The 17,110-nt window shown below is 33.5% G+C and overlaps 2 protein-coding genes across 2 annotated transcripts; both read right to left on the minus strand.

Moving 5' to 3' along the window:
• Positions 1 to 2,612: 2,612 nt before the first annotated feature.
• Positions 2,613 to 5,603, minus strand: LOC100678526 (uncharacterized serine-rich protein C215.13-like). The gene is made up of 2 exons (XM_016981702.2): positions 5,069 to 5,603; positions 2,613 to 4,819 (listed from the first exon to the last, which is right to left on the minus strand). The coding sequence occupies exons 1-2, from the start codon at positions 5,078 to 5,080 to the stop codon at positions 3,005 to 3,007; spliced, it is 1,827 nt and encodes a 608-aa protein (XP_016837191.1). The 5' UTR covers positions 5,081 to 5,603; the 3' UTR covers positions 2,613 to 3,004.
• Positions 5,604 to 6,782: 1,179 nt separating this feature from the next.
• On the minus strand, positions 6,783 to 9,637 carry LOC116416565 (integrator complex subunit 3 homolog). The gene is made up of 2 exons (XM_031925486.1): positions 9,614 to 9,637; positions 6,783 to 9,034 (listed from the first exon to the last, which is right to left on the minus strand). Exons 1-2 carry the CDS (start codon positions 9,635 to 9,637, stop codon positions 7,202 to 7,204), a joined length of 1,857 nt encoding a protein of 618 aa, XP_031781346.1. The 3' UTR covers positions 6,783 to 7,201.
• Positions 9,638 to 17,110: the final 7,473 nt, after the last annotated feature.

The raw sequence follows: 17,110 nt of genomic DNA on the forward strand, positions 1-17,110 counted from the left end.
TGGCGATACAATGCCGATCTCGTTAGCGAATTTCAATTATTCCATTAGCAATTGTATCAATATGCGATTTTATTACTTGTTAGATATCACTATTTATAATAGAGTGGAGAATTCAACTACTCAGTGAAATACAGTAAAAACATCTAATGTAACATTATTGAATCCATATAATTTATGTAATGTTATATAACTGTTAGCAACTATGCCTCAAGTATGAAATTAAATAACATTATTATGAAATTGAAATTAGAATGTCATGAAATTGAACATTCATTGATAGCTGAATCAAGTTTGATATCGAGTCTTACCATTCCTGGCGGAATTATGTACTTGTGCAAAAATTTTGGAGCTATTGATTAATTTTATATCATTTTTTTACTCGAAATTTCGTCTCCATATTCGTTGAAAATCCACTAGCTGAAATTTATATTTGATATTAATACCGCATATAAACACTTGTCCTCTTCTATAGCACACACACTGCAATGCTCAACTTCGCGTATACGTGATCAGTCTGTTAGTGATGCTAAGCAAGTATACGTGAGCAGTCTGTTAGTGATGCTAAGCAAGTAAACTAGGCCAGGTGCAAATGCGTGAATGCTGCCAAACACGCATACTGCGCAGAAAGCTTGGACAGTGTGGCGATTGCCAACCTAAACGTTGCACCTGCAACCTGACTTGGAATTATTTCATGCATGTTATATGATGCTGAATTTTTCTATAGATATATACTTAAAAATTTAAATAGGGAATCGTTTTGGATATCAATCTACTAAATCTTAATTAGTGTAATATCATTTCGACAGATAATTTTGATTTGAACTTACCGTGGAGAAAACTACTTTCTCCCGAAACATTTGCTAACGATTCGCAATTTGCGAGTTCATACGTACTCACTTACACGGCCGTGCCTATACACGAGTATTTTTATTATTAAAATCAAATATTCTTATTCCATTGAAAGAAATAATTGTTTTTTGTAAGTACACCATTTCTCTTTGTTTCATTTTAGGCACTAGAAAATAGTTTCTAACGTTTCAGGTGAATCCGTTTTTCAGAAGTCATATACGCTCTCCTGATTAGTTTGATGAATATTTATTAGTATATTATGGAAATTTATGAAAAGTATTACGGAGTGATAAATAACTTCTTGATATTTTCAACGGATATGTAAGCGGTAAATGAAAGGAAAGTAAATATATTTAATTCTGGAGTTTTCATACGTAACAAAGAAATACACAAAATCCTTACCATTTCTTTAACTACTTTTAGTTTAGGAAACCCAAATAAACAGCTAGTAAAATTGTGATAAGAAAGAAAATGATAACTACTTTGTGAATTAAAAAGTGTTGTTCAACATGCTGAATCGGCTTATATATCGTTCAATTAAGAGTATGAACAGAATTAATTGAATACACTTTTATAGAATGCGCTTGTGAGAGTCCGCGTTAATTTTCACATTAATAAAGAGAAAGTCTTCATTAAATAAAGCTGTTTTTAATTTGTTAATTATACGCAAAAATATTTGAAATATAAACGTACATTGATATTATTACATTAGTCTTTTTAGCTATTATTCTTTGTTAACACTAAAATAATTTTTTCATTTTTCTTCTGCGTTACATGATACTAAGACATATGCTTACAAGATACTTTTTACAAAACTAATCTAGTAATAGATATAAAATATGTATTTTGTTGTATGTAATATTTTAATGAGATAGTTTTGATGATAAAACCGATGCCAGCAACAATGAACAAAATTACAAAGTTTTATAACTATTTTCCCTGATCAAAACAATCAATAGTTTTTATTAATATATTTTTATCAGCAGTGATTTGATTCTACGATATCAGTTTCAGCTTTTCTAGCAGATTGAAAAGTGATACAGGTACTTGCATGACGCAGGTCATTGATCTAAACTCGTTAATCGTGCCTATCTATATCTTCACTGAAGTGAATGAAAATAGAGTAAGTTTTTTATTAAATAAATCCGCTTCCACGAGATCGCCTTTTAGAAAATCTGGATTGATTAATATCATCCGACAACAAATTGAGACAAAAAAGGGATCTTTTTAAAAGAAAGGGAGGCTAGACCCATTTTCGTAAAACCAGTCACGCATACCTGTTTGCGTGTTTTTCTGAATGCAATAAAGATTTAGAAAGGAGAAATACTTTCATCTCAGTCGAAGTCTGGATAATTTTTATAATTTAGCTGATTTAACTTATTTTATAATACTTTTCATTACATTAAACATTTGAGTAGTTCGTACTACTAACATACTACGAATTATTTTCCAAATTATGCAAATAATTTTTATCAATGAATAAGAATATATAAAGTTTCAGAAAATAATATTAACAATAATAAAAAAATTACGTTAATTTTTTCAGGATAAAAGTTATTGTACTTTGTGTGTAAGTACATATAGTTCATTAATAAATTAACACAACTTTACATTTTTCGTGAGTAGAAAGTTTTTATTACAAAATGTTAAAACTAATTAACAACAAATCGCGTATCACTAGTCAACGTTCAATATATATATATATATATATATATATATATATATATATATATATATATATATATATATAACTATTACTAAGATACAACGCAGTTTATAAATAAACGGGATACAATAAAAATGTATACGTCAGTACACTCATGTGAAGGCACGTCAATACGCACAAGATTTCAGCCTCAATAATTTTTGTATACCAGATACATCATGAGTAAGCAAATATACGTAAAATTAAAAACTAAATCACGTAGTACAAAATTATCCTTCGATCGTCGTGCAGTTATTTTTGTGCAGATACACTATGTAAAGAATTGGCATACACAAGCATTTTCGTTATGGCTAGACAAAAAGCTCTGATACAAAAATTCTTCTCTATTCGTCAAGACTGTAAAGGCTTTAATAGACCGCGACTTAAATCACGATTATATGAACAACAAGAGAGACCGGTTGCTTTTCGAACGTGTGGTCTAATTTCCATTTAATACTTTCCATTAGGTACAGAATATGAAATCGTATCGTAATTTGATCCGCCGTTTGTGGATTCTTCGCTGTCGAGATACGGTGACAATGTTCTGGTCATGGGATATCGGAGATAGCGTGGAGAGTGATTCGAGTAAGAGCTTCCAGAATCAACTGGAGAATCATAGGTTTCTGCTTGTTCTTGTGATGAGCTTTCTATTGAGTTTGATAAACTGGCCGTTGAACTAGTTGAGGGACTTTTGTAATTGGAATTAAATTCAATGGAGTGTCCATTACTTGGAGATCCATAACTTGGACTGGTCCCTGTATAAGACGCAGCAGGGGATGCATAGTTGGTATTCGGAACTTTGTAAGAAGAATCAGCTTGATAAGAATTTGAACTTGGAGCATTATAACTGCTTGCAGATACTCCATTGTTAGCAGCAGCTGCAGAAGCATAGCTAATACTTGGGCTAATGTGACTGGAACTTTGAGAATTATAATTTAAACTAGAAATAGAAGGGTTATTATTTGGAGTACCATAACTCGTCGAAGGGATTGAGTATGATGTAGTTGGTGTACCATAACTGGTCACAGGATGTGATAAACCTGATCCTGAATTTCCGCTAGGGTAATTAGGAACTGAAGCATAGTTCGAACTTACTGAACTTGAATAACTATTACTTGAACTTGATGGGCCTTCATAAGAAGATGTACTTGGACTTGTAAAGCTCGCAAGTTTTGAAGCAGTACCATGAGAATTACTTGTATATGAACTGCCTTCGGATGAAGTAGGAATATACTTTGCATAACTTCCAGAAGATGAACTCGATGGGGATGATGTATATGCTGAGGCCATTACTGGTAACTGGTAGGTGGATGACGATGATGGAATAGAAATTGCGTAACTAGGAGACGATGAGGAAGATGACGCTGCAGGTACTGAAACACTGTAGCTAGATGATGACCCACTCTGTTGTGGAGTCGCTATTACGTAGCCTCCTGATACTGCATGCGATGAACTTCCAGATGACGAGGACGGAGAATTGTATGATATTCCATTACCCGATGTGAGAGAACTAATTGAAATACCTTGTGACCTTAAACTATTCAGTGTAGAAGCTGGAAGACTATATCCTTGAAAATTTCCAGATTCATGATTCGGTGTCATAACTACAGGAACAGCATAGTTGCTGGATCCAAGTTGAGTTGCCGTTGCATACACAGGTGTATACTGTTGTTGGGATGATTGACCTGTATTCGTTGCTTGAGCTGTGAAAGTCACTGGTCCTGTTTTATCAGAGGGTGTAAATAAACCAAAACTTGGCGACGAATATGAGCTTTGTCCACTATTTTGGCCGCTCAAAAAACTGGCCAGGCTTACGCTCGACGATGGTATGCTATAACCAGAGCTAGATGCTTGAAGGCCATAGTTATGGCTCGGTGATTGGAGGCCATAGCCAGATCCTTGGCCAACATTCAAAGATTGACCCAAACTGTATGCGCCTAAGTTTCCTAAGCCATGAGATCCTAAACTTGAGAAGCTTGGTGATGGCTGTGACGGAAGGCCGAACGGGCTTGAACTGTATGCAAGTGGACTACCACCAGTATAGCCATTAAATCCGCCATAACCTGGAAATGAGCTAGCAGCTGCGCTGGGAGATTGAAAACCGTTAAAAGCTGGACCTCCAAAAGGAAGACCTAATGGATAGTCCCCGATTCCGCGTTTGTTTTTGTGATCCTTGTACCTTCGCGGTGGTGCGTTTTCTCGGTAGTGTGAATGATGATCTTTACAGGATACGATTGATAAAGTCACTATTAATCCAAAGAATATCTGCAAATAAAGTATTTCGTTATTCAAGTACAAAGGCCAATACAAATTTGATTTTTATTTCGATTATCAGACACACACGCACATATATATATATATATATATATATATATATTGTAATTTGATTTGATCAAGTAAATATACTGTTATATATAATTAATAAAATTGAATCATCAACTAATATCAAATAAATTTATTATTGCATATGATTCATGCACCAGTAATTGTTTCTTTTACGAAAATGTAACTTACTATGGCTCGCATGTTGCGTGCTTTATAATGTCGAATATTTTCTGCTGTTTACCGATGCTATCTCGCGTGTTAGACACGCTTGAATAAGACAAAGTGGCGTGGTCTATCTGATGCTATTACTGACCAGATGAAACCTTTTATATCGCAATCCCCACTTACGATGCTTTTACCTTGCTCTTGCACTGGCAGAAACGAAAGGTCTAGGTGAAGGTAAGCAAGTTTAGAAGGCGTACTTTGGCGAACGCGTTTGCGACTGGCTGTCGCGTCGCGATTATACACTTACGGACTTGCATGGGGGTATGCGGCGGCAACACTCTTGATCGACGCACCTCATGCAGCGGAAACACCCGAAGAAGAGAGAAAACTTGCCGATCGTCAGTTACTACGACCCGATTATTATCTAAGATATAAGAAAATGATTTCATTCAAAGAATCGAATACAAAGTGCGATTGTTTGCTATTTTTTAGGAAATGTTTTAGAGATTTAGCATTAGAGATTTTCTCCCTGCTATTTTAACATTCATCAGTAGTTATAGTCATTTTATGTTCAACAATGAAAAGGTGAAAGCTAATAAGATTAAAGAAAAATAAAAAATTATAACGACGAGTTTAATTGAAATCTTTTGTGAATAATTAGAAATTTCTTAGCTTTGATAATTTACAGAAAACCTAGATGGTAGAATTTATTTTTAAATTTCATTGGTCTTGCTTTTTTGCATCACACTCTCTCCAGTATTGTTGTTTGCGATCTAAATCAAATGTTAATTAGTTGTCAGATTCAGTGGTAGCTTTTCTTTTCAAAACCTATATGGTCATTCATCGGGAAAGAAGGGCTTGATATACTTGCTGTAGCTATGCGTCTTGAAATCTCACGATAGAAGCTTAAACGGTTCGACTGGCATTGAAATTCCAAGCAGAGCTGGAACCGGTACCAGAGCAGTAAAAGAGCGCAGGGAATCATCCGACAGTGTTGACAAACGAATACGGCTCACGCCGTCTAGAATTGCTGAGCTGTCTCTTGAAGCTGAAAGTGAAGCAGACTAGTGATACTTGATAAGCGGACTAAACAGGTCTGAAGAGTATTTGTATCGATTAATTTGAGCTCTGCAAACGTGTTCTGATTCTTATGTTAAAATTAGAAAATTACTGTAAGCTGTGATCGCTAAAAAATGAGTGTACTTGTGATGCATTTCTATATTTTTTATATTCTACATTTTGATTTCACACATTATTACAAACACTTCCATTTATTATCTACAGTCATCTTGCCGAATCGTCTACTTTATCAACTAATAAACTTTTCATTATTTTACAAAATATTAATAGCCATTTTTAATAAAATCTAGACTTTCTATGAAGCTGCATAAGTTTCTATACATACACCGATGGGCATATTGTGCATATTTAAACCAAGTAACCCATTTACACATATACACTTGCAAACAAATTATGTATGCTTAAGATTACTTGGATCTAAGCCGAGCGTACAATCGTGATCGGAATTGTCAATCGTATATCGAGGTTAAAACGTTTTCTTCGATTCAAGGTCGACGTATTCCTATAGATATTTAGGAGTAGTTGAAATAATGTTTCTTGCGAATAGGGAGTGAGAGTCTTCTATTCTGGTTTACCGGAAGTGTATAGTGAGTCTTCATTTTTCGTCACGTACACCATCAAGTTGTCAGACTTTCTAATAAAATTAAAATAAAATTACGATTAAATAGTGCTTCTTATTTTATTTAATATTACAATAAGATATGCATAAGGTTCCAGGAAACGAATAAGATGCTGGGGAATGCTTTTTGTCACACTGCAATAAAAACTTGCAATTTGCTTTTGTAAGTTTTCAACCACTCATGGTGCATTAAATATCTCTTTTTACAATTATAAAAAAAATAAAGATATACAATTGTGATTTACATATAAAACATAATTAAGAGCGTAACGTTTTTTTATTAAAAAATAATAAATAGTATTTTATATATACAAACATACTTATAACATAGAAAAGACATACACTCACTAAATTGTAATGTACAATCGATCAATTTAGTACGCAAATGTAAAAAAAACACAACAGTTCCTGGTTCAATTCATCTTATAAAAACTATTTTAACAATAATATTTAAACTTTTATTTCCAGATCGATGATGGCTTCGTTTGTGTGAAAGATGGTGCATAACTCCAAGGATGTGTTGGTATTGATGCCACTGGTTTATGTATCGATTGATAAGCTATATTAGGATAATAATAAACCGGAAACACTTTCACTGGCTTGTAGACGAAACTCGGATTAACCACAGCAGGATGAATTCCGTATGTCGGATGAACTGGTGTAGCGGCAGGAATTACCGGTATCGGCTTAGGCTTGACAATTGGAGGTTGAAGAAAAGTGGGCACTGGTCCTAAGGGTATTGAGAACGTAGGCGTACTAGGGCGTGAAGGAATATTGGATGGCTTCGTCGTAGCTGGTGTAGTGCTCGGAGGTTGATGCGTTGGTGGCTTCGGGCCCTGTAAAGTGGGGATAGGAATGCCGAAGTGGGTTGGTGAATTATCAGCTGGTTTCAAAGATGTAGTAGGAATTAACGTCGTTGCATAAGCCGGACTACTTGGAATAAAGCCTGTGGAAACAAATGTTGGTACAAATCCGGCGTACTGCGGAAATCCGGCATTTACTATTGTTGGTCTCGAATTGCTAGGAACAGGTAACTTGTTTCCTATTTGTGTACTGCCGGACCCACTAAAACCATGGTTTGGTGGATGAGTAGTAGTTGTGGAGACTGTCGTTGGGAAAGAAACTGGAGGTAATGCTGTAGTAGTTACAGGTCTTGGTGGTGCGTAAAATCCCTGATATCCCGTAGAGCTTGTACTAGTAGGTAAGAAGGGTGTCTGCTGACTTATTGATGGTTCATTTATTGATGGTATTTGAGATGTAACAACTTGTAAGTTTTCGCGTTGTGAATAGTCATTAATATTCTCATTATGTCTTGCTGCTGATTCCCGATTGGACAGTGCCTGTTGCAGTTGCGCAATAATCCTATCTTTTTCCAATGATTGTATTTTTTCTAAAGTTTCTTGTGTATTAAGGAGTCCAGAAGCGTAAGAGGGTAATTGTCCTTGAAATCCAAGAGATTGATCAATGTTTTTAGCTTGAAAATTCAAACTCTGAGAGTTATGTTGGCTTGGTCGCTGATTTGACTCTATTTGCTCAAACTCTTGATTATGAGGCGCGTAGTTCTCATTAGGAGCAGGTGCACCGTACAGATTCGATATAGCTTGAGCATTTTGACTTAAAAATATAGCAGCGTCCGAAATCTGCTGATTTTGGAAATCATTAGGATTTGCTGTGTCAAAGTCTTGACTAAGAGAATTTTGATTATTCAGTTGAAGTCGCTGACTTTGTTGTTGATTTTGAAATTGTTGATGTCCTCCAGAAAAGTCATGGTGTTGATTAGAAAATAAGTGAGGCGCATTACTTGCTGGAAGTTTTTGATTTTGTGGTGGTAAATAGTTAGCAGTATGTTGTCCGAATGGTTGATTATTTTGACTTGCAATAGGACTCTCTTCGACAAAGTCAGTATCTCGAATAGGACTCGGTATATCTTGATTTGAAAGAGTCTCGGAGGGTATTGATTTATTCGGTTCGTAATTATATGCTGGTCCTTGTTGATTAGGTGGTCCATAATGTTTAAAAGGTCGATTTACTTGGTTTTGCAGCCGATTAACGATCCGACCGCTGTATCCAGGTCGTGGATAACCATGATGACCACCAAAAGTAAATCTCTCTGTCTTACTGTAATAGTATCCGGGATCTCTCTTTCTTTGAGCTTCAGGTGTCTTTTCACTAGACAAAATATCACTGTCATCAAGTTTTAAGTCTTCTAGATTTTTAATCTTGGATTCATTTATACCGCCCTGGTGTTCGGCAAATACCAAGAAGATTTCAAAAACTAAGAAGCAGGTCACCTGTTAAAAAACAAAAATCGAAACAATTACTTCCTTTAAATATTTAAAATTCTTAAATGTAATATATTGCATACAATTATTTAATAAAATTAATGATTTTAGTTTCATCTTTAAGTTATTCTTTTGCATTGACAATACATATTTATAAATACTGATTAATACTGCCACAGTAAGTTTGTTTTGTGTAATAAAATTTAAAATTAATTGAATGTAATTTTGTATACTCTGCAAAGCGTCTAATTATATTTTAGTGAAAGAAAATGTTAAAGTAAAACAAAATCGAGTATTTGTTTGAATTCTTATAAGCTTCATTAATATCGAAACAAACTTTAATTGATAATAATCAATATTTAATCAAACAACAAAAAATATCACTTATATTTACTTACAAAAAGCACTTTCATGATTATTTAAAGAAACTAGCCTCTCTTAAGATGCAGCACTTCACAAAACATTGGTTTTATCACTTTATTTAAACCAAGATGCGCAGAAAAGGCCAATATAAACTTATGGGACGCAGTCGTTACTTAGCGCATCAGGTCAAAAGAAAGAACTTTTCCTTCAAGGCTAGACGGATACCGACTGACTAAAGCCGGCGGTCATTCTGGCACATGTATAAATACAGTTGGGTCGCGACCATCCACGAATTACAATGGACTTTCTTGTCGGCTTTCATCGATTCGAACTTAAGCAATGCCGGCCATTGAAGATTCGTGATGTTACATATATATGACTGCGTCGTCGGGTATACGATATATCGATCACTTTAGAACCAGGAACTTCCGAATTTTAGCCGCCGACACTCGGGTCATTAATATAACATACGTAGTTTCACAGCTACACGAGCCATCTGCTATCTACAAGGAATTTCGTGTTTCGTGTTCCTTACAAGACATTCATGAGAATGCCTAATTGACTGCCATACCCTTCTATTGCCAAATTGCTAAAGTTGTCTCACGGCACATTAGATTTCGTTAAATTACTTGAACGTGCACAAGCATACGAATGGATGTACGATAGGAAAATTCACTGTCATTGATGAATGCGTTATAAATATGTTTCGAAGCAATCTGACCATACAAAGTGTAAACTTTAATAAAATAATTTAGGGAAAAAATTATGCTTGCATATTATACTTTATTGCAATGACAAGATGTTGTCTTCAATATTCGCAAATTTACTCTCAATTATACTTTAACAGTATCTAATATAACGACATAAATTACATTGTTAATATTAAAAAAATAATTTTGCACAAGTAAAAAGTTCACTTTTATAAAATCGAAATTGCATTAAAAGTAGTCAAAACAATTCTTGGATTAATAAATAAGAATGCTCTTAATTTAATCACTCTATTTAATATATCCGTACAAGTGCATCATTATATGAAGACATCATTCAATGCATATAAGTATACCTATTATAAGCTGACAAGGAAAGCGAAAGTCTATTCCGATTGAGAAACAACCCAAGTACTATTTGCTCTTGTCAACATCAGTGATTTTACATTTTTCGCCGATGTATTTACATCCAGGCAGAAGGAATTTCCGTGCATTAAACTATAAATTTTCATCACAGACTCACGTAAATGATCGCTCGTTATTCCGGTCACGCGCACGTTCGTGTGCGTATCTCAGTGAAAGTCTTTAAAGTTTCCTTGGTTTTCGACGAATACAAAATAAGAGTTCATCCATAAAGAAGCATTCCTATTGTGCAATGTGTCGAGACACTTGTCTGGATGATTACTTGTGAATAAGTTTAGAGTTATAAAGTATTGAAGAAAGTTTATGGTTTTCAGACATCTAGAAAATTCGTATAAGTTTTAGTTATTTATATATTTTGAAATTGTACAGTCAAATTTTCTTGGTATTATAAATTGAAAACTTCGATACTCCGATAAAAATATTACCAGAGATACTAGTGTGCGAAAATAAATTCAATCAATTAACGATAAAATTACAAGTGAAAATTCATTTGCTAATATGCAATAACACTTATTGCATAATTCAAAAAGTTTTGAATGCTCTATTATATACTCTTAGCGTTTGGTCACTCATGAATAATATTTATGCTATAACTGAGTTCATTCAATTAATTATACAAAGACGAAGTGCGTAATTGGATAAAGATCTACAAAATTAATAATCCACATGAATATCCGATTAATGTTGCGATAGAACATTAATTACGTGGACAAAACGTTAATATACATGTCATGCACAGTTTATATTTAAATAAATAATATTTTTGACTATATAATATTTCATAATATGCAAACCTTTTTATAATTATAATGTCAAAAAAACTTTTATTTTTTTATTTCTAAAATATATAGATGAAAAGAGGTAATTAAAGAAGGAGCTTATATTATATTGCATCATTGGTGACAATTATGACACAATACATGTTGCGAACGTGTTAACGTTTAATATTTTTCAATACGTTTAATATTATATATATATATATATATATATATATATATATATATATATATATATAATCCTATATATATATATATATATATATATAGGATTAATAAATTAATTTCCTGGTTTAAATAAGTTAATTAAAATAAATTAATAGGCAGAATTAAGTATAAGTATATGTAGTTATATTTTTTGAATGATTACACATTAATGTACATAATATAATAATACATAATCTGTGCTGGCAGAACCAAGAATGTTATAAATTTTATATGAATTTAACTTTTTCGAATTTTCAAGTAAGTATCTCTATATTGTGACGATATTGATAAGAGGCCTCTTATTCAGACAGAAAAATAACTGAATTGATCTCAGCGGATAATCATCGAAGTCGCAATCGTATATATATATATGTACAATCAGTGCTAATTAACAACGGAATCTCTTACAAGAGCTAACCCTATGACTATTTTTTTAACCAAGCACGTAAGAGCTGTAATAGCTGGGATAGTAGGCTGGTCTGTAAGCCGAGTAAGCGAGGGGCGAAGCGTAAGCGACTGGAGCGCTGTAGGCAACCGGGTAACTGTAGGCAGCAGCGTATGGAGTGGCGTATGCGCTGTACAGCAGTCCACGCTTATCCCTGGGCTCGGCTGTCTTCGGCTCCGCTTCAGATTCGGGCTTGAGCTCAGGCTGCTCGACTGTTGGCAGCTTTCCGGCATAAGCCATGGCAACGAAGGCCAGAAGCAGGAAAACCTATTAATTAAAAAATTCATGCATGATTAATTTTGTATTGACTATTATAGAAACCAAATAAAACCCCAATAATAGTTCTTCTCCTTGATACAGTAGAGAAGGAGTTTGTTTGTTCGTATAAAAATTTGAAGCAAAGAATGCACTATATTAAAAATTGATTTTGTATGGATAAAAGATTCATATAAATTTATGGATCATATTTTTAAATCAATCCTAATAATGTTTACTATTCAATTAATTATGAACTTTACAAGACAATATTCGTGAATTGAAAGTAATAGTATTCTTTGTTTTTCTGAATAATTGTAGTATAGAAGCTATAGTACTAGTATAGTTTCAATATCTGATATTATTACTATTATTAGCTATTACTGCAAACAGAAGCGTTCAGATACGAAAGTTTATTATTTAGCAAAAAGGTATTTAGTCGATTTACTTACAGTGAAGAATTTCATATTGATAGTTGGATAAAGTTGTCGGGTTGTTTATTGCGTACAAGATCACCGATGGTGTTCAAGAACTGAATGATGCTCCTTGACTTTTTCATCGCCTTTATATACGCACAGCTCGAGACTCATGTCAACACAAGTCGACTGAAAATCCTTCTCCGTACACTGGGCGCAAGCATCACGCACACACGAGCTCATCAATGCACGAGGACACAGACCAGCTCCGTGGGGTTTGCAAAGTCGCACGTATTGTTCTCCAAGGTGTTCACCATTCGAGTTGAGCAAGGAGCGAAGCCTTGGCGATCGGCCAAACATGGACGAAAGCGTTTTACAATGCGTCTGCTCACGCATTCAACTTAGGCCGGTATAATGCAACGAACCATGTGTGAATATGATACCATTCGTTATGTTGTGTTATGCGGACGGGTTATGTGAGCGCGTAAGCGTGCAAGCTACTTTGTAAAGCGTGCATGTTAATTTTCGCATCACCTGAATGGGATGATTGACGTCTTTAGCGCAAACTTTGATTATGTATAGCTACCAATTATTAAATGATCGTGCGATAGGGCACTTCTATAACATTCGGATAGCTTCTATGAGCACGATACATTAAGTACTCAATTTAACTCAAAAAATTCACTTAAGACCTGTAAGTTGAATTTGGGCGAAATAGCGATTACTTAACCCTCGCGGGTCAGATGAAATTACGGCGTAATCGGAAAATAGTTATTGATACTGTGTGCATTAAGTGCAACTTTGCAAAATTTCAAATTTTATCCTAAATTTTTGTACTGGTATCTACAATCTACAACTATTTTTCTTCTCTACATTTACGTTGTTTTATTAAATAAAATTATTTTGTATTTATTTTGAGTAGCCATTTATCCATACGAAAACATCATAAGTCTTCTTAGAGATTTAGGAGATATACGAACTTATTTTAATAAGCTTCTATATTGAGGCATCTTAAGTGTTTACATTTAAACATGACCCCTATTTTATGACATTAACCTTCACAAGACGCCAAAGATACGTAAGCAATGAACGCAATAGAGTCGTTAGAATTTTAATTACACGTAATACTAGTAAAAATTCTCTGCACACTCCGAGAAGGCTGTATTGGCACACTTCGTGCATATATGTATATATTTTCAATCCAATCCAAAATGTGCCGCCGAATAATAGTTTGGACTCTCGGCCTGCTTCCCAGTGCAGAGCAGAAACTTCTAATACAAATAAATAGGTGGTACAACTTTGCAAGATAATATCGTCGTTCCCTACGAAGAGTAGCACTGTTCAAATGTCCTGTCATAAGTAGCACAACTAATTTCACGCAAACATTTTTTTTTTCATTTAATTTTTTTAATGCGGAAAAATTGAACTATAATGATGATAACCCGTTTTAATTCTGATTTAGCATTAGAATTCAGAGTACACAACGTCTCGAAGACATTGCGTAAGGAACTGCAGCGCCTGAATTCCAGTTCAATTGGAATTCCATGGACGGTTTCGATAATCAAAGTATTTTACTACAACGACATATTGAATTTTTCAAAATCCATAGCTATAGAAAATGTTAAATTCAATCACGCTCAATAAAAGCGATCCAGTTCAAACGATTTGCTGCTATTAGGACAGATCAATAAATAATTTCTTTTTCTTAACACGTGCATGAAAAAGGCACGTTTCCATGCATCTAAAGTGAACGCCAAGCTGCTCATCTCAAGCGTGCGGGAGGGCTATTCCCTCCTGCTACTCAAAAATAATCAAATTTTTAATCAATGAAATTTTTTGAAAATTTTTAAAATTGAGTCGCTTACGACTCAAAATGCGCAACTTATCATTCACTCTATATGCATGAAATCGGGTCTTTACAGGCATTTGTCAAAAAAGTACAGTGTGTAACAAGGGGAGGGGGGGGGGGTAGGGTCATTTCTACCATAGTTGCTCCCCCCCCCTAGTTGCACAATATACTATTATTGACTAAGGCAATTGCAGATAAGGCACTAATTTCATAAAATTAAAGTTTATTACATAAATGAATGCATAATTTATAAAATTTACAACATCTTTTACAACTAAAAATGATTACACATTAAGAAATTACGCAGCAAACATTGCTTTTATAGTAATTCTACAGCTCCACAATAACTTCGTACTAGACTATAACGGTAATCACTTGACACCTCAGGAACATATCCTATAGAAACAGAGCCACAAAATGAGAGCCTGAAATACAAACAATATGAGGAGTAATTCATGAAAGATGAATATATAAAAGTATACAATGAATAAGACAAAATAAATATTGAAAACTAGAGTATAGCTATGACTTGAATTAAGAACATTCTAAAATTGAAACTTTATTGAATAATATAAATTTATTTCATATCAATAATATAAAAAAAACTCACCATGTGATTTCGAATAGAATGATATAATGATATAATGTAGTACTGCTCTGGGGCACCAATACTGTTTGCACATTCGCCTAAACAAAAATATAGAATATCTATTGTTCAACAAGATTCAACAATAAAACGTTATAGGAAACTGACTTCACACATAGCAATTGAATTAAATAATAACATAAGAGAATAATCGAACTACTTAATACACTTAAGAGAAGAATGGAAATTATAAACCTGTTGGTACATAACATATGTAAGGTAGAACAAATCTTCTTATTAGAGATTATAATCTTTACTGTATCAAGATATTTAGAATTCTAAATTTCTTCATTAAAATATTAAATTAAAAATTGTCTATCCGACTATATTTTTGTGTGAAAATTAACGTACATAAATGTTTAAACACAACGATCTTAACTTTTTCATTGAGGTTTCTTTCATTTATTTGATTTAAAAAATAAAAATAAGCGAATTTTGTACTGATACGAGTAAAAAATAGCTTACAGCTGAACAGTCACCTTAATCAGTATTCATAAAAGTAATATATGTGCTTATGATACACATTTATACAAATTTTTACTATATACCTTACTGTTTCAGCTATTAATCAAACATACTAAGGTCGATTTTGATTCTCATATCGAGGTATTAAAGTCATTTCTATCCACTGACGATGTAATGACGCGCGAAATGTCACTGGAAGTAAAAGAATTTTGTTAAATGTTTAATATCAGTTGCTTTAAGAATGCTCCACACTTATGCTAGAAGTTCGAATTTTTAGCAGCGCCCGCACGTTACGTCTGAATAACCATTAATAATTTAAACAAACTTAAAGGTTGAAAAGTGGGTATTAGTGAGTTTCAGCAAGTGTAGTGTGTAACAAGGAATATTACAAAATTAAGTTTATTAGGTAAAAGTTTAAATTCACATTTTATTCCGTCGGACAAATTTTAAGAATCAGTGGCCATTTTGCTAACTACAATTTGACTTTTTCCGACGAAATAAGCCGTTATTATTTAATTTTAATTGCTTAATTTTTTTTTCAAACATTCCTTAATACTTATTGCAAGTGCTGAAACTCGATTTATGATGATAAAGTTAGTCAATTAATTATAATAAACAAAAAACGTTTTCTTCGCTAGGTGGCGGGTCACTGAAGGTATGGAGCACTCTTAATATCGATAATACACAATTTTGAGTTAATAGTATTATACTGATTAAGTTGTCTATAGCCAACTTACTGCATGTGGATTGTTGTATACTATGTTATCCTTTTGCATTGTGTTTAACCCCAAAATTCGTCAGAAGATGCCATTTATAAAAATATCATCTGTCATCTGTTTTTATTAGACTGATCATAAAAGCCATTTTTTCGCAGGTGTATGCCTTGAAGCTCCAAAATCGATTGCATATCATTAAGAAGCCTCAATATTTTAATGTTTTCACAATTCACATGCAGCTGCGCCATGTGGCCTACATAAGCCTGGTATTTCTCATTTAAGTTATCCATGCCTTATGCCAATTTATAACTATAATCTGCATTATAAATACACCATTATTATATTATTTCTTTAAATATAATTTAGCTCTAAATATTACTTACCTATTGCCAAATATGTATCTTTACAAGTAGTTTATACTTTGTCGTACGACAGAGGAAAGAACACTATCGAACTCCGAGCAAAGAGAAAGCATCTCTCTACGTTCATCTGCTGCAACTGTTGTCAGCTGTGCGATGTTGCCACTTTTACGTACTACGCGTCGTCAGCAACGTTGTCAAGTATTTTGAGATTGACGCGCGAATTACAAATATCTTAATGTTAATTTATATCTATAAAAGAGGTGTGTTCAGTATGAATAATTTCTTGTATTTTTCGTGTATATTTTTGGAGCCCGCTTAAGGATTAAAATTAAAATCTTTAGCAATAGTACTTGTAAACATTGTTATATCCATAAACGTTTTTTAATAATATTAAAAATATGCTTCTAAATTATTTCGTATTATGCTAGTGACCATTATATTTATTCAATTATAAT

The sequence above is a fragment of the Nasonia vitripennis genome, chromosome 1 (assembly GCF_009193385.2).
Source record: "Nasonia vitripennis strain AsymCx chromosome 1, Nvit_psr_1.1, whole genome shotgun sequence".
In the NCBI taxonomy this organism is placed as follows: domain Eukaryota; kingdom Metazoa; phylum Arthropoda; class Insecta; order Hymenoptera; family Pteromalidae; genus Nasonia; species Nasonia vitripennis.